The sequence below is a fragment of the Odocoileus virginianus genome, chromosome 4 (assembly GCF_023699985.2).
Source record: "Odocoileus virginianus isolate 20LAN1187 ecotype Illinois chromosome 4, Ovbor_1.2, whole genome shotgun sequence".
NCBI classification, from domain to species: domain Eukaryota; kingdom Metazoa; phylum Chordata; class Mammalia; order Artiodactyla; family Cervidae; genus Odocoileus; species Odocoileus virginianus.
Genome location: NC_069677.1, coordinates 78,189,437 through 78,216,933, shown reverse-complemented (window position 1 = coordinate 78,216,933; position 27,497 = coordinate 78,189,437). Strand labels below are relative to the sequence as shown.

The window sequence follows — 27,497 nt, the reverse complement described above, 5'->3', positions numbered from 1 at the left end:
AACTCTTTGTGACCCTGTGGACCAGAGCCCGCCAGGCTCCTCTGTTCATGGGATTCCCCAGTCAAGAATACTGGAGTGGGTTGCCATGCCCTCCTCCAGGGGACCTTCCGACCCAGGGATCAAACCCCTGTCTCCTGAATTGGCAGGCAGGTTCTTTACCACGAGCACCACCTGGGAAGCCCTAAAACTTAAATACTTATTAGTAAATAATGCCCCAAAAGGTAGATCCAAAAGACAAAAAGACAGCAGATGGATATGTAAACTACGTGTGAATAGACATTACAGTGTGGTGGAGAAGAGGTCATCCTGGAAAGGTGAGGTCAGGGAAAGCTTTGTGGAGGAAAAGGAATTATGCTTAACGTGGAAGGACGAGGAGAAATCAGATTGGAGAACCGAAGATAGCTTCCAGCAAGGCAAGGTAACTTCCTGCCAGCCCTGCCTGGAGAAGGAAGAGAGTGTTCCCAGGCCACACGTGGGATGGAGAAGTGGAGAAACATACCCGGTAGGCTGCATTGCAGCGGACTGTTCGGTTACTGGAAGAGTTTGTTGGCTACTGAAGCATAGGCTGCAGCAAGCCTATGAAGCATCTGTGCAAATAAAGAGTAGATAGAAGCCATTGTAAACTGCAGGTGAGCCGTCAGACTGAATTTTCAGTGGCATGTTTTTCAGCACCGCTTCAGTGGCATTTTGGAAGCTGAAGCTGGCCTGAACTCGGAACAGACTGGAGTGGGGAAGGGAAGGGAGGGGCAGACAAATCGATGAGAACACTACTGCAACAGCCCAGTACGGGCATCCTCATTAAGGCTTGGAGTAAGGTGCCGGTCGTGAGAGGGGAAAACACACATCTGATATGAACGTGGATCAAAAGGAACCAGGTCACTGATTGCCTGTGGGGACCTGGAATCCATCTGAGGTTGAGCCTGGGATGTGAGGATGGGGCCGGAGCTTTTAGAGGAGGGGGTGTCACGTTTCATTTTGCCCACATTGACATGATGGAGTGCCATCTAATCAGAAATACCTGGCTTACTTCCAGAGATGTGAGACTGTCCTGAAATTAGGGTGGATCAGGGCTTTATACAAAATCATCAGAACAACCCAGGCAGATGTGATCTGCAAGGGAAAGGTGGACAAGAGAGCAGAGGATGAAAGAGAGAAGTGTGGAAGCTGTGCAGATACTCCTGATAAGAATGTCTAGAAAGTAAGAAACAGTTCTTCACTTAGCCCTTCTACTTCTTATTTTTTTTCAAAGCCTGCCATCATCCTCGACAGGTCCAGGCTTGGCTGCACACCTTGCATAACCCTCTCGCTCACCCTCCCCATGATTCCTTAACAAGCTCCTGCCAGGCTGTTGTCAAGGCAGAAGTAGGTACATTTCGTCAGCCATAGCAACCAGCTCAGAGCATCGCAGATGCGGGAAGAGGAGGAGAAAATCATTCATTGTCCAAGTGGCTACAGGCAGCCTCTGAGAGCCCACAGAACCTCGTCTCTACAATTAATCCTGATTGCAACTTCTTAAGACTATACCCTTCAGTTGACTGTCAGCTTCCTTGTACTTAGAGCTCCCAGAAAGAGATCACAATCACTCAGACCTTGTCTTCGGGGCTGTTTGTTTTGAAGACTTTTTCCTTATTTGGAGGTGGAGGTGCGCATCCCATCACCAGCAAAAAGTTCTTAGGTCTCCCTGGAGATCAGCACAGTCTGTTTCATGTTGCTACTTGTTTTTTAGTAAGAGGGTGAGAAGAGCAGGGAGAAATGGGTGGATGGGATATTGTCCAGGCAGGAAGCCACAGCTGCCTCTCCATCACTGTGCCATGAGCCCCAAGAGAATTTTGTTGGGTGCTAAATCAGACCTGCTCAGGAGGCTTACCAGGTGGTCTTACCATAATCAAGAGCTTCCCAGTGGTAAAGAAGGGCTTCTCAATGGTAAAGAACCCTCCTGCCAATGCAGGAGAGACACAGGTTCGATCCCTGATCTGGGAAGGTCACCTGGAAAAGGAAATAGCAACCCACTCCAGTATTCTTGCCTGGAGAATACCATGGACAGAGGAGCCTGGCGGGCTACAGTCTATGGGGTCACAAAGAGTCAGACATGACTGAGTGCACCTACCACTAAATCAAAAGTCCCTTCATGTGAAAGGTGGAAGGAAAATGTTTCTTTTTTTCCCAGTTTCTCCCCACTGAGAATCCCTGGCCATTTAACAATATGAAAGTAAGCAGCAGTTTGAGCCCCTTGAAAAAAATGAACAACATGTGTGATGCACTAGTTCAACAAGAGAGACTGCACCTAACCAAAAACCTTAGAGATGTGCTTCCAATTTGCTTGGATGATGGAACTGTGGCCTGATTTAGCCCAGCTGTGCACCCCTTTCTCACGTCCTCAACTAGAGCTTAAAAATATTTGATTTGCCTTTCTTCATGGGGTCACTGTGCTGCTCACATATGAATCTGGGCTACTTTAATGGACCCTTAAATGCACAAAAAGAATATTATATAAAAAACAAAGTACTTTGAAATTTTTGTTTGTAAAAGTAAATGTGTTTATTATAAAAGATTCAGATAAAACTGAAAGAAATAAAGTAGAATGTGACTTCTTACCCCTGTTAACGTATTTACTATATTGTATGATGTATAAATATACAGAGCAGAAGGGTGAAGAGAGAGAAAGAGCATTTCATAAATACAGTTTTTAAGAACAAAAAACAGTTCTGCATTATAGGCCTTTTTGTCAGATTGATAATGTATTATTGATATTGTTATGGACTGAATTGAGAGAGGGTTGGATGGCATCATCAAGTCAATGGACAGGAGTTTGAGCAAACTCTGGGAGATGGTGAAGGACAGAGAAGCCTGGCGTGCTGCAGTCCATGGGGTCGCAGAGAGTTGGACAGAACTTAGCAGCCAAACAACAACAACATTCATATGTTCAAGTTCTAACCCACTGTTTCCAAAGAGTTACTTTAATGCAGTGTGTGTGTGTGTGTGTGTGTGTGCTAAGTCGCTTCAGTCCTGTCCAGCTCTTTGCAACTCCATGGACTGTAGCCCGCCAGGCTCCTCTGTTCATGATTCTTCAGGCAAGAACACTGGAGTGGGTTGTCATGCCCTCCTCCAGGGGATCTTCCAGACCCAGGGATCAAACCCACGTCTCCTGTGTCTCCTACATTGGCAGCCAGGTTCTTTATCACTAACGCTACCCGGTGAGCCCACTTTAATGAAGTAATTAAGGTTAAATAATATCATAAGGGCGGGACCTTGATCCAATCTGACTGGTGTTCTACAAGCAGAAAAGGCAAGAGGGATGTGTGTGCTCAGAGAAAAGACCATGTAAGGGCAGTGAGACGGTGGCCAACTGCAGGCCGTGGGGAAATCAAACTTAGTGACACCTTGATCTCGAAATTCCAGCCTCCACAACTGTGAGAAAAAAAAAATGTGTGGTTAGTCTGTGATGTATTGTTGTGGTAGCCCCAACAAAATAATACAGCTACCATTCTGGGACTTTATAATTTTCAGTGTTCTAAAGGCTGAACAACATTTCATTCTGCTGTTATGTAATTACTTATTTAAATTATCATGAACATTTATGTTGTGCCTAAAGGTTTTTACTATAAATAAGGTTGCAAGGAGCATCCTTGCACATAAACTGTGCACATACGTCAAATCAATTATTAGGATAAAGTACAAGAATGGAATTGCAGGGTAGAAGATGTTCTGGTGCCAAATGGTGTCACAGGTGGCCAGACCAGCTTCCCCAAGAGGCCGTGCCAGCTGGCATTTCCATGGGCAGGATTTGAGAGCCAGGCCCCCATCTCCTCCCAAACTGGATATGTTCAGTGTGTAACCTGCTCTACATTCACATAGGCAAAAATGATCGCTTAATTTTATAACAGAAGAAGCTGGGTATCTTGATATTTGTCTATTAAAATCCCCATTTCCCCTTTTTAAATAACCTCTCTGTATCCTTTTTCATGTTTTCAAGATGCTTTGTTTTTCTTACTATTTAGAATTCCTGTTATCACATGATAATCCTTTCTCGATAATGTGTCACAGTATCTTTTCCAATTTGGCATTTTCCTTTTCATTGTGTCTTGCTTAGCTGTTTGCTTGTTTATGGCCATACAGAATTCTTAAATTGTTACTTACAGAATTCTTAACTTTTCTTTCATTGTTTCTGGCTTACACACCTTGCACATTTTTTCTCCTTTCCCCAAAGTATTCACCTAAATTTGTTTTGAAAATGTTTTAACTATCAGGGGGAAAGCAAGGGTGAAGAATGTATTCAGCACACAATATTTGAGGTAGCAAGATATTGGTTTAGCAATAAGAAATTGTGTTTGTACTTTTTGATATTACACACCCAGATAGCTGCATGAGAAGGGTCGGGACATGTTGTTTTGTGCTTGGGTCACCCATTCTTCTGACCGGTGGGGTCACTGGGCAGTAGCACCTCTATCTCATGGGTGCTGTTGCTGGGGTCCCTCCCTGAAATTGCTGAGTCAGACACCCAGCTGAGCCCACGCATCTCTGCTTTCACCCGGCCACCGCCTAGTACCAGAACAGCTCAAGTCTGATGAGCCGCTGCAGTCAGAGCTGCTTCACTCACACTGGTTTCCCCAGAGCAGCTTCCAGGGGTTTAAACCTCACATCCTGTTGCTATCACTAGGGATACACCCACTCAGATGAGGGCGTTTTGGTTCTCACACATACACACACACACACACACACACACACACACACACCTGTTTAAAGCCCTAGTTATGTGTATGTGTGGACATATTCAGAACTCAAGAGTGGATTTTACGAAGAGCATCACCGTTAAAGCACGTTGAAACTTGACTCAGAGGTCACAGTCCTGGCCCCCTGGCCCCCAGGGCTCTCTGAGAAGGAAGCAGGTGCTGCTGCCAGCGCCCAGAAGCTTCCATAGGTCCGCAGGTGAGATGCTTCCATGTTAAATCCACAAGGTCAGATGAGGTAAAACCCGCAGCCCCTGTTGGATGAACTGGGGATGTAGAGGATAACACCAGCCCGCTTTCATCACAGGAAGCTGAATATGATGCTGTTAAGTATTCTGGAATATGCCTGGCTGAGAAATGTTTAAAGATTTCCTATACCTGTTTGGGAGCTTCCCATGTGGCTCAGTGGTAAAGAATCCGCCTGCCAAAGCAGGAGACACAGGTTCGATCCCTGGGTTGAGAAGACACCCTGGAGGAGGAAATGGCATCCCGCTCCAGTGTTCTTGCCTGGAAAATCCCACAGACAGAGGAACCTGGTGTGCTGCAGTCCATGGGGTTGCAAAGAGCCGGACACAACTGAGCGACTAAGCAATAGCATACCTGTTCTGCATCTGCGAAAGGAGAACTAGACAATAAAAACATCCACCTAGGGAGACAATGAATTGGAAGATTCATCAGGGAGATGTTTTTAATATTTTACCCTTATTTTTGTGGCTCTTTTGCTCAGATCCTGTGCTGTAAGAGACCCAGTCAGGGTGCTTAACTGTGCGTTTACTTGCATGGATACACGGTGAATGAAACCTGCTGATGCTCCGGCATGCCTTGCTTGGCAGCGCTCGTTTCCACGGGAAACCCTAGCGGGTTCCTGCTTCATTTAGAGCCGTCAATGCCTCAATTAGCGCCTGCTCTTCTCCTCTGGGAGGCACAGTTACATGTGTCGCTTCACAAGCCTCTGAAATCTAAAAACCCCCAGGGAGCTGCTGGGTCGTAAAGTATCTTCTGATTAACAAGGAAGGCTATTTTCCAAGAACCCCTTGCGCCTTTCTGCTTCTTCCTTGGTAAGATTTATCAACTGCTATAAACAGGGGACCCCAAGTGATGCCATCTGCCACAGTGGCAATGAAAATACCCTTGCAAAGGTGCCAAGTGAGGGCTTCCTGACTTTATGCTTGGATCTGAAGTTCCTAAGCCCAGGACACAAAGCCGGGGAAAGCGCTGATTTGAGGTGTCTGAGGTGGGGGTGGGCAGTGGTGTGCACAGGTGTATGCGGACATGTGAGCACGTGTGCGTGGACCTATCCTGGCATTTGCTCACAAGCTAGGATTCAGTCTCCCTTCCCTGGCATCATTAATCCTACAGCTCAGTACGTGAGGAGAATTCCCTCCACTTCAAATTAAAAAGGAAAGGCAGGTTGTTTGGGCTCTGGCAAGGCTGGGAGGAGCTGTATTGCTTGCTCCTTCAGAAAATGTGCTTTTCCGTCTGCAGAATCACTGGTGCCATCTTGCATGTACATCACCTCCCTATCGGTCACTGCTTCAGCACACCTGAAAAAATAGGACAGGAGACCATCTGAGCACTTTGAATATTTTCCTTTTTAAGAGAGAGAGAGCTCTTTAAAAAGAAAGATATATAATGTGTGTTTATTTTCTAACAGTCGTTACTAAAAAAGTACACCACCTTGGCTTTCACATAAAATTCTGGAGACAGAATTCATGATCATTTTAATGCTCCAAGGACTCAGGAATTGTCCTCTGTGCCTCTAAGACACACATGTACAGGTGTGCCCATGTACACACCCATGCACATGTGTGTGATGCCTGCATGATTATGCCCACGTGCACTCTGGCACATACAGAAGAATGCACACGCATGCACATAATCTCAGTCACTCATGCACACACATACACTGGTGACAGTCCCGTTGAAAACACCACCCGAAACCCTGATCTTGGAGAGTAAGCAGACTGTCACCCCATTCCTTTCATACAGAGTTAATGGAATTTAGCTCTTTAAAAAAGCCTTTTCTTTTTTTTTTAATCAATGAGGTCAATTTTTTAGACAATATGATGATACTTATTATTTACCATTGGATAAATGGAAAAATCCATTATTTATCATTGGAAAAGACCCTGATGCTGGGAAAGATTGAGGGCAGGAGGAGAAGGGAGTGACAGGGGAGGGGAGGGTTGGATGGCATCACTGATGTGAGTTTGAGTAAGCTCCAGGAGATGGTGAAGGACAGGGAAGCCTGGCATGCTCTAGTCCATGGGGTTGTAAAGAGTCAGACATGACTTAGAAACTGAACAATAATTTACCAAATTTATTAATACTTCATTTAGAACCTACAAAGTGGAATTGACTTTTAAATGTGATTTTTTAATTGCTTAAAGCTTTATAAAAACTATACAATGTGTTTAAATCTTTAAAATCTCTAAGATACCCTCATCCTAACACTGTTTTTGTTTTTCCCTCCTGGTCCTGGCCTAGATATGCGTACATATGCAAAGCCCTTTAGCCTTGGTGGAATGTAAATCTAGTTGGGAAAACAAGTTCACAGATGCAAATATTAGCTGGAGGAAAATAACTGACATTCTAAACCTGGCACAGTCTACAAAGGGCTTTTCATGTGTTTGATCTTTGCTGTGGGTCTGTGCTGAGGCAGTCATCACCATGGTACCCACTGAGGAATGGGCTTAGAGTGTAAACAGTCACCTCGGTGCACAGCCTGAGTATCGTCAGAGCCAAAACTCAGAGGCTGCTCTTCTGATTTCAAATCCTGCACTCTCCCACAACACCTAGATGAAGGCTCTGAGTGGTCTTGGGGAAAAGTGAGGGATGAGGCCAAAAAGAGCTCTAAAGCAGTGGTTGTCAGCTGTGTGCATTCCCCAGAGTCACGTGGAGCACTTGTCAGGACCACTAGCCCCAGAACTGGCATTTCTAGCAAGTTGCCAGGTGATGCTTCTGCTGCGAGTTCAGGGACCACCCTGTGTGTGTGTGTGTGTGTGTGTGTGTGTGTGTGTGTGCGCGCATGTGTACATACACTAAGGCACTTTAGTCATGCCTGACTATGAGCCTATGAACTGTAGCCCACCAGGCTCCTCTGTCCATGGGATTCTCCAGGCAAGAATACTGGAGTGGGTTGCCATGCCCTCCTCCGGGGGATCTTCGCAGCCCATGTCTTTTGCATCTCCTGCATTGGCAGGCAGGCTCTTTACCACTGGTGCCACCTGGGAAGATACCTGTAATTTATTTATTTATCTTTGACTGTGCTGGATCATCATTGCTCAGCAGGCTTTTCTCTAGTTGCACTGAGCAGAGGCTACCCTTTGTCGCCTTGGGATGCTTCTCATTGCGGTGGCTTCTCTTGCTGCAGAGTGCAGACTCCAGAGCATGGAGCCTTCGGTAGTTGCAGCTCCCAGGGCCTAGCACATGGCTCAGGAGTTGTGGTGCATGGGCTTCCTTGCTCCTTGGCATGTGGGATCTTCCCGGATCAGGGATCAAACCTGTGTCCCCTGCATTGGCAGGTGGATCACCAGGGAAGCCAAGGGACCACTCTTGAAGAACCATGGTTGTGAACAAATGAATAACAAAAATTGACAGACTGTAGATGTGCACATCTATTTTTGAAAGCTGCTTGGCATTGTCTCATAAATTTAAAGATACTCATATATATTGACTAGAAATTGTACTCCTCTAAATGTTCCCTAGAGAATTTCATGGATAAATGACTGTCATTCATGTACTAAAATTTTGATGCTCACATTGTGATGGCCAAATTCTGAACCCTCTCAAGTAAATAAGCCATAAATATCCATACAAAGAAATATTATACAGCAACGAGAATACCTGAAGGCTCCATATATATTATATACACACATATATATATATATATGAGATGGTTGGATGGCATCACCAACTCAGTGGACACAAGTCTGAGCAAACTCCAGGAGACACTGAAGGACAGAGAAGCTTGGCGTGCTGCAGTCCATGGGGTCACAAAGAGTCAGACATGAATTGGTGATAAACATATAATACATACAGCAGATATCATGAAATCATAACACGGAATGAAAGATGGAAGATGGAAAATAATAGAGCATGACCTATTATATGAACAATTCAAAACCAGGCAAGACTTAACGGGCATTTATAAATGTATACCCAAGGGGTATGACTATGTTAAAATTCAGGCTTCATCTCTATTGTGTGACCTGGAATGAGTCATTCTATGCCTCAATTTCTGTGCTCACAAAATCAGGGTAATGATAGTATTTACCTCCTAGGGTTACTGTAAAGATGTGATCAGTTGTTCAGTCATGTCCGACTCTTTACAACCCCATGGACTATAGCCCTAGGCTCCTCTGTCCATGGGATTTTACAGGCAAGAATCCTGGAGTGGGTTGCTATTTTCTTTTCAAGCAGTAAAGATTAAAAGCTAATAAAATGATTAACATAGGGCTTAATACATGTTAGCTATAATTAGCATCATTATTACACCAGGTGTCTGTGAAAGAACTTTTTGTGTCCCTGAAACTAGCATAGTCAAATGACAAAGACATGCAAGGAAAAAAAATGACAATCAAATAAACCGAATATTATAACCAAATCCCGCTAACCAGCTTAATAAAAGCAAGTGTGTGTTGTACGCAAGCAAATGGGAATGTCTCATTAGCAGCCAAATGAAAAAGTCCTGAGGGAAATGAATATGGACACAGGATGATGGCCAACTGGTTAAATGGCTTCAAGGAAAAGGCAAAATGAGAGAAATTTTAAAATACAGTGAGGATTTCAGAGTCCATGGCAGGATCAAAGTCGTGGTCACTGACCTATCTTGAACAAGATTCTTCAAGAAGAGGAAGACCCTGGGAAGCACTGAGGAAGGAGATGGCCTCAGCACAGCTGCCAGAAGACCCTGCCCTGGATTCCAGGGAGTCCCAGGGTGATAGACATGGCCACTGGTATCAGCAGAGTGAGGCTCAAGTCACCCCAGGAGTGTGAAAGGGGGGGAATGCTTCATGTTCTCTCCCTTTGCTTCTCCATGAAAAACAGCCCTATGGGAAGGAAGCCTCTGCTTAAAAGTTAGAATGTGGCTTTAGACGGAACTGTTCTTGTTTCCATCCCTAAGCCAGGAAAACACTCTGATCTGGTTTCCATGGAGACCACTTGCCTCTCAAGAACCATATGTGAACATTTTAGAAGGAAGAAGTCTTGGCTGGGAGGGAACCCACCTCCATGCCCCGCACAGGGCCGCTGGCAGCCCGGGTCCTTGCAGGCCGTGGGTTAAACATTTGTATCACTTGTGGTCCTCTCCATGGGCCACTGGGTGTCCTGGCGACATGATGGCAGGCTTTCCTCAAGTGAGTGGTCAGAAAGAGAGACAGACAGAGGACTCCAGTGCCCAGCGTGGCAGCACAGTCTTTTATAATCTACTCTCAGAGCAACGTTCTACCACTTAGCATCCCCGTGCTTCGGCAGGTAGAGAATACACCTATCAATGCACGGAACACAGCTTCGATCCATCAGTCAGGGAAGATTCCCTGGAGAAGGGAAATGGCAACCCACTCCAGTATTCTTGCCTGGGAAATCCCATGGACAGAGGAGCCTGGTGGGCTACAGTCCATGGGGTCGCAAAGAGTCGGACACGACTGAGTGACTGAACATGCAGTCTGGTAAAACACGGGAGGGGCTGTACCAGGATCTACATACCAGAGGGCGAGGGTCACCGGGGACCATCTAGAGGGCTGGCTAGCACATGGCTGATGATTACTTGTTTTTCTGATCAATATTCTGGACCTCACTTAATTTTTCATGATGACAGGGTCTATTTTCTTGCAATGTTTAATTTCTGTTTTACTATCACTGTTGGCAGAAAACCAAAGTCTGCTTAATATTTTTTTCTACTTAATTATTAGGAAGTTTTCTTATTGGGCAGAGTGTAGAGTCTATATATGTGACCAGACAGACTAAAAAAAAAAGGGGGGGGGGGAATGACTGCTTATCTCTATGTGAATTTGAGGGAAATACTGTTTTTAATCTTTTGGTTAATATTTATACTTGTCTTGCAAAATAACTCAACTTTCGGGACTTCCCTGGTGGTCCGGTGCTTAGGAATCTGCCTTGCTGTGCAGATGTGGGTTCAATCCCTGGTCAGGGAAGTAAGATCCTACATGCCGAGAGGTAGCTAAGCCCGAGTGCTGGACCTACTGAGCTCTGGAGCCCACACACCACAGCGAAGATCCTGCGAGCTGCAACCAAGACCCGTCGAAGCTAAACAAATAAATAAATATTTTAAAACTAAAATAAAAAAAATCAACATTCTTTCAATAAGGTAACTTGAAAACACATACAGAGTAAATGTAATATGAACCCTAAATGTCCTCTGTCTTTACCCTGACACATTTAATCAAGTCATGGGGCCCTGGCAAAGCTGCCAAGAAGTGGAGATGTTGTCATTCTTGTTAAAACTTAACATCAAACACAGCCCGCTGTAGCTTGGAAACACGTATTTGATTAATGGTTATAATCAAAGTAACTTCATTATGTAAGCATAATAACCCAGCTGAGGAGATATTTTAGTATGTGCTAAGAACTTATTAATTCCTGGCTGGAGAAATCATTTTCTTGATGAGGATTAGCGCTGCCCGGTAGGCAGTCTTCCTTGCTGAAACTTTTATGAACAATATGTATTTGGACAGGAGGCATTTCTGATTCTGCAGCAGAGATAATAGCACTCTGTGTTTCTTCAGGGCCTTTCTGACGACACACTCAGTGGGTTCCAGGCACATAATCTCATTAATCCCCATCACAGCCTCGGGAGGCTGGAGGCCCCATTGTTCTTACAGATGAGGAAACGGAGACGCAGCTGAGAGGCAGGGACCCCAAACCGGGAGAAAGCCGCTCGGCCTTTGAACGTTGAAAAGAAGCAGAAAAAGAAGCAGGCACAGAATTGCAAACAATTTTCTCTAGCAAAGGGCAACAGACACTTTCAAGAATAATGCTATGTGTACCGGTGATCATAGCGGCCTTCTTAACAGGAGCCAAAAGGCAGAAACAACTTCATTGATGGATGAACGGATAAGCAAAATATTGTATCTACTCACAACAGAATATCATCCAGGTTGAAAAAGGAAGGAGAGTCTGAGGCATGTTACAACTCGGGTGAACCTTGAACACATTGTTACTGTTGTTTAGTTGCTTAGTCATGCCCAACTCTTTTGCAACCCCATGGACTGTAGCCCACCAGGCTCCTCTGTCCATGGGATTTTCCAGGCAAGAATACTGGAGTGAATTGCCCTCCACGGGATCTTCCCGACTCAGGGATCAAACCCATGTCTCCTGCATTGGCAGGCGGGTTCTTTACCACTGAGCCACCTGGCAAGCCCTTGAATACGTTATGCTAAGCGAAACAAACCCATCACAGAAGGACAAACATACTGTAAGATTCCACCTAGAGGACGTGCTTGAAACAGTCAAATTGACAAAGACAGAAAGTAGAATGGTGGGTGCCAGGGCCTGGGGATCAGAGAATGGGAAGTTACTACCTCATGAGGACAGAGTTCCGGTTGAAGATGATGGAGAAGTTCTGGAGATGGATGATGGTGAAGTTTGTACACCAGTGTGAATGCACCTAATGCTACTGGACTTAGCGTTAAAATGATCAGTTTTATATTTTGTATACTTCGCTACAATTTTTTGAAAAGGAGAAGGATGGGGTGGAAGGGATAAACTTGGGGATTGGGATTGATGCATACACACTACTGTGTATAAATAAATAGCTGTATAGCACAGGGAACTCTACTGAATATTCTGTAATGACCTGTATGAGAAAGTATCTTAAAAGACGGGGTGTATGCATGTGTGTGTGTGTGATTCAGTTTGCTGTACATAGAAACTAACACAGCATTACAAATCAATTGTACTCCAAGAAAAAAAATTTTTTTTAAAAAGAAAGAAAAAGAGAAAAATCCTGAGGAGGACATGTGACCATGGGTTCCTCAGTAGCCCCAGGTAATGTAAGGATCAGGACCTTACAGAGAAACATGACATCAGAGGTCCACTCTGTTGCCTTGGTGATGAGAAAAGAGGAGGCTGTTGGCTCCTGGTCCTTCTTCAAAGCTGCAGTTAATGTGTCCCAACCTTGCCCCAGAGACTCAAGAGACCCTTCCCAGCTTCCTTAGCCCTGCAGGTAACCAGGCTATTCTTGTCTACCTGTCACAGCTGTGTCTTTCTAGGAGGCTGGGTGCTTACAGCATCGAGGGTTGGTGGCTGGAGTATGTGGTCAATCCCATGGCATGGGGTCACCAGTTCCCACGGGACTCTGCACTTAGATTTAAACTTCTTCAGCCACCATATTGAAGTTCTTGATAATTTTACCTGTATTTTTTTAAATATTTATTTATTTGCTTTTGGCTATGCTGGGTCTTCACTGCTGCACTGACTTTCTCTACTTGTGGCAAGCGAGGGCCACTCTTCCTTGTGGTGCATGGGCTTCTCACTGCAGAGCCTTCTCTTGTTGTGGAGCACAGGCTCCAGGGTGAGTGGGCTCAGCAGCAACTACACAGGCTTAGTTGCTCCATGGCATGTGGAATCTTCCTGGATCAGGGGTAGAACTCTTGTCCCCCTGCCGTGCATGTGGATTCTTAACCACCGGACCACCAGGGGATTCAATAATTTCATCTGTAAATGTGTGTTTTGTAATAAAGTTGGATGGAATAATGCAGCATGAACTGGGTACTTGAGGTCTCTGCTCCTGTGTCCGCCCACCTCCCGTTGCCTCCCTGCCTCCCCAGGATGGAGGGCTTTCTCTAGTTGCGGTGAGCAAGGACTGCTCTTCCTTGAGATGCATGGGCTTTTCATTGCAGTGGCCTCTCTTGTCGTGGAGCTCAGCTAGCTTCCTCCCACCTCCTGGGCCCCAGGCCTCCCCTTCACTACCATCCTATGAGGACCCCGTCCACTGCCCTATGAGGACCCATCTCTGCCATCCTCTGCCCTGTGAGGACCTGGGTGTGGGCTGGAAGATCGGAGAGGGACCCCCCACAGCATCTCCGTGGAGAATATAAGGGGAGCCTCTTTGCTGGAGGCAGCAGCACCAGGCAGCTTTCAGAGAGCAATTTAGGGTACCTGGAGGTCACACACCCAAGATGTGGGTGCAGTGGTGATTTTGATGGGAAGGGCACCCTGAGTTCGTAGGGTGCACACATGTGTTTGCAAGTCGCAGGGTGTGTCCTGGGGGCCTGGAGGGCTGGCACAATAGTGAATATAAACCATCATGGCACGTGGAGAAGAAGAGACCACAGAAGAAGCAAAAAGGGCTTCGTAGTTGATCACTTTACTGGCATCTTTCTCCTGCTTTGTTAACAAAGGTCTACACATTTACATTTTGCTTGGGAACCTACAATTGTGGAGCCTGTCCTGCTAGCCTCAATGCTCAGATAGACAGTAGGCTTGCAGGAGAGATGTTAGGGTCCTTATTTGTAGTTGTGGGAAGGGAACCACCAAGGCCATCAGGGAAGTCTCCCCTGAACAGACCCAGCCCCAGGTAGAGGGACTTCCAAGAATGCTCTGGTGCCCCTCCCCGCAGCAGGTGGCATTCTGTGCCCTGCGGACCAGCCTGGGGGCCTCCACTGTGGTTGGGCAAAGAGCTTTGCACTTGGGTCCAGAAGACCTGGGTTCTCCTTCTGGGACTTTCATTGACTTGTTGATGGCTTTAGACCCTAATTCTGTTTACTTGCTCTGATTCTGTTTCAGTGTGGGTACATGGAATTAAGCACTCTCTTTTCTACTGGGAGCATGTATATCACTGTGAGATCAGGGGTGTAAAAGTGATGTGAAACTTGAGAGGATACACAGGTTCAGGCATATGATTTTTTTAATCTTTTCTTTTTTTTAAATTTCACTGGGTCTTTGTTGCTATGTGAGCTTTCTCTAGTTGCAGTGAACGGAGATTACTCTTCATTGAGGTGTGTGGTCTTATTGCAGTGGTTTCTCTTGTTGCCGAGCGCAGATTCTAGGGCACGTGGGCTTCAGTAGTTGTAGCTCATGGACTCAATTGCTCACAGCGTGTGAAATCTTCCTGGGCCAGGAATGGAACCCATGTCTCCTGCATTGGCAGGTGGATTCCTATCCACTGCACCACCGGAGAAGTCCCAGATATATGATTCACCTCATGAGACTTAACTTAGACCTGCTTAGCTTCCCCAGACCCTGGAGAAAGAAAGGGAAGAAGGGAAAGAAAAGGAAAGGCAAGATTCATCATCTTGGGGAGTAAAGATAATTTTACTGCATGATTTTTATGGTGATATTGATTTTTTTTATTCGTTTAAAAATTATTTATTTGGCTATGCAGGACCTCAGTTGTGGCTCGATGGGATCTTTAGCTTCAGCATGTGAGATCTTTTAGTTGCAATGGTCCAGGGGCTAAGACTCCAACTTCCCAATGCTGGGGGCCAGGGTTCAATCCCCAGTTAGGGAACTAGATCCCACATGCCACAACTAAGGTGATACTGATTGTTTTCATCTTACTAGACGAAATTGAGCTTTGGAATACGAGTAGGAGAGGGTCAGAAGAGAGAAGGTTCTCATCTAACCAGCCTTAACCCTCCAGTTCTTTTTCCTTACTTATAAATACAAAGGAAAGGACAAGATGTCAGGGATGAAATAAATCCTGAAATTCTCTTATATGTTAACTCGCTTCCCTTCAAAGTAGGTGTTTGGTGTCTGATTCTCTTTGATCATCTGCATAAACATATGTTCGTATAAATTTAAATCCAATGAATCTGCTAGAAATGTTATTTCTATATCATTCACACATATTTGTAGTATAATTTGGAGCCTACTAAAAATGGCACTTACAAATATGTCTCAGGTCATTTCTACAGCCAGTTTCTATCCAGTGAGGTTGCTGTGTGCAGTGAATACGTACAGACACGGGATACAGAAAATATCTCAGCACCAAGTCAGGATTCAGGAAAGTTAACTGTTGTTATTATGGGATGGTGACACAGAGAGGGGGAAGGAGAAAGAGGAAGAAAGAGGGATCAGATGAAAGGAAGGAAGTTAGACAGGCAGGAGAAAAGGAAGAAGGGAGGGGAAAAGGGACAGAGTGAAGGGGAGGTTGGAAATAAAAAGGAGGGTGGGAAGGGCGGCCGAAGGAGTGTTCAGGATGGAGGGGACATATGTATATCTATGGCCAATTCATATTGATGTGTGGAAAAAACCATCACAATATTGTAAAGTAATTATCCTCTGATTAAAATAAATTTAAAAAAATTTTAAGGAAGTAAAAAGGGAAAGGGGAGGACAGCCAGAGCTGGAAAGGCCTTGGAGATCATGCTTTTTCACTCAAGGCTGTATATGAGGACCACTTGAAGAACTTTGGATAAACCCATTCCCATGCCCAGCCCCCCAGAGTCTCTGATTCAGTTGGTCTAGAGTCTGGGAGGTGTCCCCCAGGGCTCAGCCATAAATGCAGAAGCTGTGCGTTCAATCTCTAGGCCAGGAAGATCCCCTGGAGGAGGGCATGGCAATCCACTCTAGTATTTTTGCCTGGAGAATCCCCATGGACAGAGGAGCCTGATCAGCTACAGCCTGTAGGGTCCCAAAAAGTTGAACATGACTGAAGCAATTGAGTACACACAGGGCCTGGGCACTGGTTTATTTTTAAAACCAGATGATTCCAATTCTAAGATGCAGCCCAGGATGAGAGCACCTTGTCCCACGCAGCTCACCCATAAGTCAGGTGAGAACACTGAGGCCCAGGGCCATCACCATCTTGCCCACTCACAGCAGCGTGTGCATGGATGGCGCAAGGTTGGAGCCCAGCCTCCTGGCTTCTGGTCCCCTTTCTCTCCTCCTCCTCTGAGAGGACCAGTGCTCTAACCCAAGGCCGCCAGACCCCAAGCCACAGCATCAGCGTCCAGGGGGCTTCACCCTGAGGAGCAGAATTCAAGAAGGCAGCTGCCATCTTAGCGCCTGATCTTTGCAACACTCACAGATTCATGTTTTCACTCAAGTCTATTTTATGTATTCAGAGTAGTAAAAATTATGTGTTCAGTAAATTTTGATTGACTGGTGAAATAACAGTGAAAATAAATTTTGATTCAAATCTCTGAATGAAATGTTCATTGCACAACAAAGGCAGTGGGTATACATATGGCTGTTCAACTTTCTGTGTGTTTGAAAATGTTTATAGTCACATGGTAGGAAGATGTAAAGATATAGTTGAAGAAGTAGCTAAAGAAACAAAAAGAAGAAGTGGCTCATAGAGTGTGTTCATGTCTCAGAGTCTCTCCCTCCCCGGAACTCCCACCTGGAGATCCTGCCTCAGGTTGGGGAAGCCTTGCTGCCTTGTTCTTGACCCCGCACCCTCCTCTGCACCTCTATTCTGACCACATGGAGGGATTGAGGGACTTCCCAGGTTTCAGGTCAGATATGGGAGGTCATGGGTGTCCGGGAAGATTGGCTGCCTCTATGGGAGTCATTATCTGTGACAATGATGCTTTTAGAACAGGACTTCTGAAAGTCAGAAGCTTCCCAGGTGGTTCAGAGGTAAAAATCCCCCTGCCAATGCAGGAGATGCAGGAAATTCAGGTTTGATCCCTGGGTGGGGAAGATTGCCTGGAGGAGGTCATGGCAACCCACTCCAGTATTCTTGCCTGGGAAATCCCATGGACAGAGGAGCCTGATGGGCTACAGTCCATGGGATTGTAAGAGAGTCAGACATAACTTAGTGGCTCAACAACAGCAACGTGAAAGTCAGATTCAGGTTGACTCTTACATCTGGGCCTTTGACTCCCATTCTGCTCCTCTGGTTTTCTCTTTCTCTCTGCAATGAAGGGTTTGAACCAGATGATCTTGACAGTCTTGTTGTCTACTTGGGGCTTATCCAGGACACTTGGTATTTCCTTTTGTTTCTTTTTTAGTGTCTTCAGCTGAGCTAAAGAAGGAAAAAAGAAATAAAGCTTTATTAGGACCAGTTTTATATTACTGGTAGAGTCATGAAAACAGAAGAGTTAAGTTTGAGAAATAATCTTTCATATCAGTGATATGTTAATTTAATTTTTATTTTCCTATATATCCTTGTGTTGAAAAATCAATGTGTATGTCAGTTTATTATTGAATTCCTGTCCAAACATGCAGTGACGTGCTGTTCATATTTTAGTAGTCATGTATGGATGTGAGAGTTGGACCATAAAGAAGGCTAAACACTGAAGAACTGATGCTTTCAAACTGTGGTGTTGGAGAAGACTCTTGAGAGTCCCTTGGACTGCAAGGATATCAAACCAGTCAATCCTAAAGGAAATCAACCTTGAATATCCATTGGAAAAACTGATGCTGAAGTTGAAGCTCCAATACTTTGACCACCTGATGGGAAGAGCCAACTCATTGGAAAAGACCCTGATCCTGGGAAAGATTGAAGGCAGGAGAAGGGGATGACAGAGGATGAGATGGTTGGATGGCATCATTAACTCAATGGACCTGAGTTTGAGCAAACTCCGGGAGTTAGTGAAGGAAAGGGAAACCTGGTATGCTGCAGTACATGGGGTCACAAAGGGTCAGACACAACTGAGTGACTGAACATCAACAACAACTGTTACAAATAAGGCTAGTTATTGTGCTCAGTCACCCAGTCCTGTCCAACTGTTTGCAACCCCTTGGACTGTAGCCCACCAGGCTCCTCTGTCCATGGGATTCTCCAGGCAAGAATACTGGAGTGGATTGCCATGCCCTCCTCCAGGGGATCTTCCCGCCCCAGGGATCAAACTGCATCTCTTGTATCTCCTGCCTTCGCAGGCAGATTCATTACCACTAGAACCACCTGGTAAGCCCACATTTGATTATTGCTCTGAGGTAAGCTCACACCTTCTCAGTGCTTCTGGAAAGATGAGAACACCCTTTGAAATCATTCACATAGTGGCACACCCTCCTATGTAGTGTTCTGGTAAATTCTTAATTTTCAAACAACTAGCCGTTGGGAGAGGAGGAAGAAAAGAAAGCCCCAGCTTCTAGCATTGTCAGTTTGTCAGTTTCACCGGTGGAAGTCTTCCCACGTGGCCAGTTTCAGACTAAGTAGACGGCTTCCCTGGACCACAGAGTTGATCTCCATGTGCAGGCTCAGCTTTCCCTGGCTGTAGCAGCAGCTCCACTGTACCACTGTCTATCTGCATTGCAAGGAAGTAGGTCAGATGAGCTTACCTTAAACAGGAAGAGTACAGATCTGCTGAACATTAAGGTGCTGGTAGGCGATATTGTGGTTAATGAAGGAAATTTATAAACTGGTATATAACGAAGTACAACAGCAGTCTCTTTAATGGGTAATTTTGCAGGAGAAGCACAGGGCGTGCGCTCTTTGAACAAAGCCCTCTTGGTCTTGGCTTCCTTCTCTCCCACTAGCAGGGCTGCCCAGCCTCGCTTAGTTCTCAGCCCTGTTGCCCCATCCGTTCGTCATGCTTCAGAGCCCCTTGCAGAGGGCCCTGCTCCACTAATGGGCTGTCATCCCTCAGCACTGGAGACTGTGATGAGCGAAAAGGTCGCGCCTTCAAACATTAGCATTGCAAAGAGATGTGAAAATGATCCGTCTCTTTAAAGGGCTGAGAATACTTGGGTGAGACAGAACAAGGGCTCGACAGACCATTTCTGACCATGAACCAGAACTAAAATACCCATTTTGGTGGGGGCGTTCCTCTGAAGGAGAAATATGAGTAAAAAGAGAAGCTTTTTTTTGCAGGGTAAGATGGACAAATTGTACACCGGAGGGCCAGGGTTTAGTCGAGGTACTTCTCCCATGTAGAAAGCAATAAAGCTTTTCATTAGTAAGAAGAGGAAAGGGCAGACAACAAGCAAGTCCTCTGAGCACAGCGGCATTTTCTCAGAGACCACTAATGTGTTCCTCTAGTTGGAGCTTTCAAAAGGATAGGAAATTACATTCCAGGCAGACTCCAGCCTTCTGAATGCATTTGCTCCTTGTGTAGCATCTCATGAGGTCGGACAGAAACCCTTATTCCAGAATTGATTCACTCTCATTGAAATATAAAGTACTGAGAGTGGTAAAATACCCCAGACTCGAGAAGTGATCACCCTCAATGTGTCTTCACAAGAAATCTGTATTTTTTCATACCCTGCCATGTGACACGTTTCTTTGTTTGTTTGTTTTTCTTATTTAGCAAATAGCATACACTGAGAAATCCTCTGTGTGGCCTTTAGCAGCCCACCACACTGGGAGGCATTACTGTGGATTAATTTCCAGAACACAGCTCTGCCACTGGAGTCTCTCTACTCTGTGCTCAACAAAGGGGGCTGTAGGAACTGGCTCTCTACAGGAGGGACCAGGGGGCCACGCTCCAATTGTTAAATTGTCTGTGGGCTTCCCTGATGCCTCAGACAGGAAAGAATCCGCCTGCAATGCAGGAGACCCAGGTTCGCTCCCTGGGTCAGAAAGATTCTCTGGAGAAGGGAATGGCAACCCATTCCAGTATTCTTGGTTAGAGAATTCCAAGGACAGAGGAGACTTGTGGGTCTGCAGTCTGTGGGGTTACAAAGAGCTCGACATGACTGAGCAACTAACATTTTCACTTTTCACACTATTAACAGAAGAATCATTTCTCATTATTTAGGACGCTGGACATTTAGGATGCAATGGCCTCAGACATCTAGTCCTCACTATCAATGTTTTCTCTACTTCTTTTTTGAATCCAGGCTGCCAATAAAACAGTAAACCAAACCCTAATGTGTAACCTCTACAGACGTGGATACCAGCTGACTCATTAACTTCTAAGTCCCACAGTGCCCCTGTAAGTCCGTTCCACATTAATCCACTGTCTGCCTGAGATCCCGGACAAGCCCACCCAGGACTCATATATATTTAATGCCCATATATATATATATAATGGAATCCTACTCAGCCAGAAAAATAATGAAAATTTGCCATTTGCAGCAATATGGATGGACTTGGAAAGCATTATGCTAAGTGAAATAAGTCAAACAGAGAAAGACAAATACTCGATATCAGTTATATGTGGAATCTAAAAATGCAACAAACTAGTGATCAAAACAGAAGAGAAACAGACTCACAGATACAGAGAACAAACTAGTGGGGAGAGGAAAGGGGGAGGGGCAAGACAGGGGTAGAGTTATAGTAAGAGTTATTATGGGATCATATGGAATCATGTGTGTGAAACTTTTGAAAATTGTAAAGTGCTATAGAATTTAAAGAATCTTTCATTCAATAAAAACAGAAACAAAATTTTTAAAAGAATCTCATAATATACCTAAACGTAAATATACATCCAAATGAAAATGAATGTTTTGTCACCTAAATGTCTTCCTCAGCAATGAGTTGTCCATTGTGGGCTAGACATTACAGAAGCTCACCTGTTCTTGGATACTTTAATTATTACTAGCTTTCTAATTTTCTTCCCCATTTTTGGCTCTCAGTTTTTTCCAGTGAATCTTATAGAAACACAGTTCCTATCATTAAAAGTTGAAGTGATTATAGAAGCAGAAGAAAGCATCAAGACTCTTACATAATTTGCCCCCTTAGAACATATTTTTTTTTAATGAAAAAGTCAACTGTTTCAGATTTATAAGTAGTTTTACAACATATCCGAATATGGAGTTCACCATTCTCAGGGAAAAGTGTTCTTCACCAGAAACAATGACCTGACCCACATTAGTGAGCATGCTCGAGTTCATCCCAAGGAGCTGGAACCCACTGCTGAGGACATCCTTCCAAAAGCAGTCACCTGCTGGCAGTGTCAACAGCCGCCCCCCAAGCTCCCTCGGTATGACAGCACCGCCTTCCTTGTATAGCTTTTGAAAGAAGACCGTCAGAGATGCTTATGAAGAGATGTTGAGTGTATGTTGTTTGTTCAGTCCCTAAGTGGTGTCTGGCCCTTTGTGACACCATAGACTGCAGCACATCAGGCTTCCCTGTCTTTTACAATCTCCCGGAGTTTGCTCAAACTCATGTCCATTGAGGTGATGATGGCATCCAACCATCTCCTCCTCTGTCACCCCCTTCTCCTCCTGCCCTCAATCTTTCCCAGCATCAGAGTCTTTTCCAGTGAGTCAGCTCTTTGTATCAGGTGGCCAAAGTATTGGAGCTTCAGCTTTGGCATCAGTCCTTCCAATGAATATTCACGGCCAGTTTCCTCTGGATTGTCTGGTTTGATCTCTTTGCTGTCCAAGGGACTCGCAAGAGTTTTCTCCAACACCACAATTTGAAAGCATCAATTCTTTGGTGCTTAGCCTGCTTTATGGTCCAACTCTCACATCCATACATGACTACTGGAAAAACATAACTTTGACTATTACAGACCTTTGTCAACAAAGTGATGTCTCTACATTTTAATATGCTGTCTAGGTTTGTCATAGTTTTTATTCCAAGTAGTGTGATTCTGACATCACCATAATTGTGAATTAGCCTCCATAGCTGTGAAAAAGTGCATTTCTCTTATAAACCACCCAGCCTGTAGTAAGCACTGGGTAAAGAATCTGCCTGCAGTGCTGGAGATGCAAGAGACGTGAGTTGGATCCCTGGGATAGGAGGATTTCCTGGGCAAGGAAATGGCAACCCACTCCAGTACTCTTGTCTTGACAATCCCGTGGACAGAGGAGCCTGGTGGGCTACAGTACATGGAGTAACAAAGAGGTCAGACACAACGGAGCACGCACGATGATGACCCTAGAAAGGGAAGACAATACTAAAATCCACTGAATTATATACTTGAAGCAAGTGAATTTTGTAGTATGGTTATTGTACCTCAGTATATTGGTTAATAAAATTAAAAATCATCTTAAAAAGGTGAGAGGGAAGGAGGGATCAGGACCAAAGTTTGGGGGTGGTGGAGCAGTTCTGCTCCTTCTCAGATGCTCAGGAGGAGGAATCTCACCATGGCTGTGGGCAGCTTTCTTTACAATGTGGGCCTCATGGTGCTTCTTTTGCCCCATTCCCAGTCTGTCCACTCCACATTGTGGTATCTCTGCCATATGCCTTCTGACATAGAGAAATGTCACAGCGTGGGGTCTTCTGTAGGGTCCAGGCTACGAAGGAACTGGTAGATCTCTGGCTTGCTCTGTATCTCAAACCACTCTAGCTGGCTGCAGGGAGGACGTGCCCTGGCATGCACCAGTCTCAGGAGAAGGCACAGCGTTTCTGTGGTCACTTGTCCAGTGAGAGGTGCTGGAGGGCCCGGAGGTGGGTGACAAAGAACACAGCATGAGCTTGACCTTACAAATGAGGGAGAGCCCTTACTCCCCTGACTGGGAAAACTAGGTAAAAAGTAGATAAAAAATATAAATTTGTTTTAGTTCTTTTTCAAATCTTCCTGTTTGTTTTTCATATCTTCTGGTTCCTTTCTCATGTTTTGAAAATATCTTTAAACATTTTGTGCATTATTATTTCAAGGCCTGTATCTCATAATTCTAGCATCTGAAGCCCTTGGGGGCCTGATTCTCCATGAGGGTAGACTGTTTTCTCACGTGTTTTACTATTTTTGTTTTGTGAGCTGATGTTAGCAGAGCTTCTTCTGGGAGAATCCCAATGGGCCTGGATGCAGGGTACCTCCTTCTAGAGTGTGTTGGTGTTTGCTTTTGCTGGATTCCTCAGGCCCATTTCCACACTAATTGTTCAGTGACTAAGTCTGTCCGACTCTGCCACCCCATGGACTGCAGCACGCTAGGATTCCCTGTCTTCACTATCTCCCGAAGTTTGCACAAACTCACGTCCTTTGAGTCAGTGATGCTATCAACATCTCATCCTCTACTTCCCCCTTCTCATTTTGCCCTCAATATTCCCATAGTTGAAGGCTTTTCCAACGAGTCTTCCAACTAGGTAGCCAAAGTATTGGAGCTTCAGCTTCAGAATCGATCCTTCCAATGAATATTCTGGGTTGAGTTCCTTTAAGTTTGACTGGTTTAATCTCCTTGCTGTCCAAGGGACTCTCAGGAGTCTTCCCCAACACACTAGTTCAGTCACTCAGTGTCCGATTCTTTGTGACCCCAAGGACTGCATCATGCCAGGCCTCCCTGTCCATCACCAACTCCCAAAGCTTGCTTAAACTCATGTCTATCAAGTAGGTGATGCCATCCAACCATCTTATCCTCTGTCGTCCCCTCCTCCTCCTGTCTCCAATCTTTCCCAGCATCAGGATCTTTTCCAATGAGTCAGTTCCTCACATCAGGTGGCCAAAGTGCTGGAGCTTCAGCTTCATCATCAGTCCTTCCAATGAATATTCAGGACTGATTTCTGTTAAGATTGACTGGTTTGATCTCCTTGCAGTTCAAAGGATTCTCAGGAGTCTTCTCCAACACCACAGTTTGAAAGCATCATTTTCTTGGTGCTCAGCTTTCTTCATGGTCCAACTCTCATATCCACACATAACTACTGGAAAAACCATAGCTTTGACTAGATGGACTATGTTGGCAAAGTAATGTCTCTAATTTTTTAACATGCTGTCTAGTTTAGTCATAGCTTTTTTTCCAAGGAGCGTCTTAATTTCATGGCTGCAGTCACCATCTGCAGTGATTTTGGAGCCCAAGAAAGTGAAGTCTGTCACTGTTTCCATTGATTCCTCATCTATTTACCATGAAGTGATGGGATCAGATGCCATGATCTTAGTTTTTAGAATGTTGGGTTTTAAGGCAGCTTTTTCACTCTCCTCTTTCACTTTTTTTTTTTTTTTTATGGTGGTAATTTTTTTTTATTTTTTTATTAGTTGGAGGCTAATTACTTTACAATATTGTAGTTGTTTTTGTCATACATTGACAAGAATCAGCCATGGATTTACATGTATTCCCCATCCCAGTCCCCCCTCCCACCTCCCTCTCCACCCGATCTCTCTGGGTCTTCCCAGTGCACCAGGTCCAAGCACTTGTCTCATGCATCCAACCTGGGCTGGTGATCTGTTTCACCCTAGATAACATACATGTTGGAGGGAGGGAACTTGACAAGTTTCACAAATAAAGTTTCCCATTCTCTCAATACATTGAGATGAGATTCCCTGCTATAAACTTTGGGAGAAGTCTGATTTTTAGGTCTCCAGAACTGTGGGTTAGGGATGCCAAGAGGTGACTTCAAGGATTGGTTAGCCAATCAGTTGACTAACAAGGTTTCAGAAATTCCCATAGTTGACAAGGATAGTTGGAAATGTAGGTGATTATGGAAGGAGGAGTGTAATTCTCAATGGAAACCCCTTTTCCTGTCTAATAAGTAAGTCACATCAGTTTCCTGTGTTTTTTAGGGGACATAAATTTACTTTCCACAGGGATTGAAAGAGAGTAAGTCCCGCCCACCACCCACCCCACCTCCCCCACACACAATAGGAAACCACACAGCAGTTTCTGCTTGGGGCTCATTGAGTCCAGCTTCATTTTTCTGCCACCCTTCCAACTCTTTTGATCATGATTCTTGCTCAGCCAATACATTTCAGAGAAACATCTCAAATGCAATTGAGCCATGTGTTATGGTGGGGAAACCGTGAACCCTGCTTTGCCGAATAAGCAGTGTCATTTTTGGATTTTCAGTTCCTGCGATGATTACATCCTACCCAAACACCACCCTGGCCACTCAGGGTCAAAAGAAGGAAATGAGCTGCACGGCCCACGGTGAGAAGCCCATCATAGTCCGCTGGGAGAAAGAGGACCGGATCATTAACCCTGAAATGGCCCGTTATCTCGTGTCCACCAAGGAGGTGGGTGAGGAGGTGATTTCTACTCTGCAGGTAAGAGCGTGGCAAACAGGGCAGATGAGCACCTACCTTCACAGGCAGAATAGTCCTGTCCTTTTACATAAGTGAGTGCATGTGGGAGAAAGCCACAAATCACCTTTCGAAACAGTTACAATGGGACTTCCTTGGTGATTCAGTGACTTAGCCTTCGCCGTGCAATGCAGGGGGTGCTGGTTCAATCCCTGGTTGGATCGGAAATCTAAGATCCCACATGCCTCGCAGCCAGGAAACCAAACAACTTTTTAATAAGAAGAACAAAACAGAAAACAAATTCAATAAAGGCTTTAAAATGGTCCATGTCAAAAAAAAAATCTTAAAGAAAAGAAACATATATGAAACACTATCTCTCTACTTTAATATAAAGGGATTCCAGAGTAGCCTGCAAAAATAGTGCTTTATCCTACATGTGGTTAAGAGTAAAATTATTGCCAACATGGCAGGGAAACAAACTGTAATAATAAGAGAGAAATGGCATGGTTTCTTTTTATTAAAGGGTAATTACTTTACAAAATTTTGTTGTTTTCTGTCAAACCTCAACATGAGTCAGCCATAGGTGTATATATATATCCCCTCCCTTTTGAACTTCCCTCCCCTCTCCCTCCCCATCCCACCCCTCTAGATCGACACAGAGCCCCTGTGTGAGTTTCCTGAGCCATACAGCAAATTCCCATTGGCTATCTATTTTACACATGGTAATGTAAGTTTCCATGTTACTCTTTCCATACATCTCACCCTCTCCTCCCCCTCCCCTTGTCCATAAGTCTATTCTCTATATCTGGAGAAACAGCATCTTTTAATGATAGGTAATTTTGGAGAAATGACAGCCTGTACTATGCACATTTTTTTAACTTCCTGAAGAAAAAGTCAGAAGGACTCTGCCACAAAAATATTACAAGGAAAATATTTTGCTTCTTGGGGGAAAACTCAGAGTAAAAAAGTATTGCAGTCTCAGAATTTTTAGCACTGCTGGTAGTTAGCTGAGTGATTCTTTTAAGATGGGGGAAAAATGATGCTCTAAGACGCACATGAGAAAAAATTAAAAAAAAAAAAAAAGCCCTGTGTTTGAAACGTGGATATTGATTCACTCTTAGGTCCAATCCTGGAATCCTAGGAGACTAAACCTTTATTGCAATGTTTATAGATCTGTTTATAGCAATCTATAGGTAGGATTGCTCTATTTTAAAAATCCACTATGAGATTTAACCAAAACTCCTCCCAGTGACACTGTTTAAATATTTATAAACATAGTACATAATGGTCTGATGGACACTCTGCAAGTGATGTAGAGAAACTTCCATCAGGTTGGGCTCTACTGACTTGTGAATATTTTGGAAATTGATGGCTGAGGCTCATCATTGTCTTTTAGAGACAAACATACATGTATCAATAATGTAAAGAAGGCATTTAATAAAAACATTTCTCTCGACTTAAAAAAAGAATCCACTATGAGATTTTTTTTAAAAAGTGGGAGTATGTGGAATATATGTCAACCTGAACCTGACATCCTACATAAATTTCACATCCAGTTTAATGAGCTGGCAGCTGACATGAATCTATCCATCTTCACATTTACAATTGTGCTGAAATAATTTGTTCTCAGTTTTGTGTGTCCTTGTGTGTGTGTGTGTGTTTATGTGTGTGTTTGGGGCTGGGAGGAGAGTGAGAGTGGAGAGATTTTTATAACCAAGAGCCCTTTGAGTTGTTCTCTCTCTGCATTCCTCTGGGTAAAATGGATTTCTCTCTGCTTTACACATAGATTTTGCCAACGGTAAGAGAAGATTCTGGCTTCTTCTCCTGTCACGCTATCAATTCTTACGGGGAGGACCGTGGAATAATTCAGCTCACGGTGCAAGGTAAGATGGACAGAACCTAGGGGGAGAAACTCGCCCGTGTAAGTGTGTGCCCAGGCTCGGATGCCCGGGTGGCCTCAGCTTGACACGTCACACTTCCAAGTCCTCAGAAGGTGTTGCATCTGAACAAAGTTGGTGCTAAAGCTTCATTTTGCAGATCTCACGATTATACCAAGGTGCAGACCAAAACAGAGGGA

At 44.6% G+C, this 27,497-nt stretch overlaps 1 protein-coding gene across 1 annotated transcript in view; it reads left to right on the top strand.

The window, feature by feature from the left end:
* DSCAM (DS cell adhesion molecule) overlaps positions 1–27,497 on the top strand; it is an 808,668-nt gene that overhangs the window by 628,609 nt on the left and 152,562 nt on the right. The window contains exons 12-13 of the mRNA XM_070466795.1: positions 25,248–25,444; positions 27,207–27,303. Of these exons, the coding sequence (XP_070322896.1) occupies positions 25,248–25,444; positions 27,207–27,303 (294 nt within the window). The remainder of the gene's footprint in view (positions 1–25,247; positions 25,445–27,206; positions 27,304–27,497) is intronic.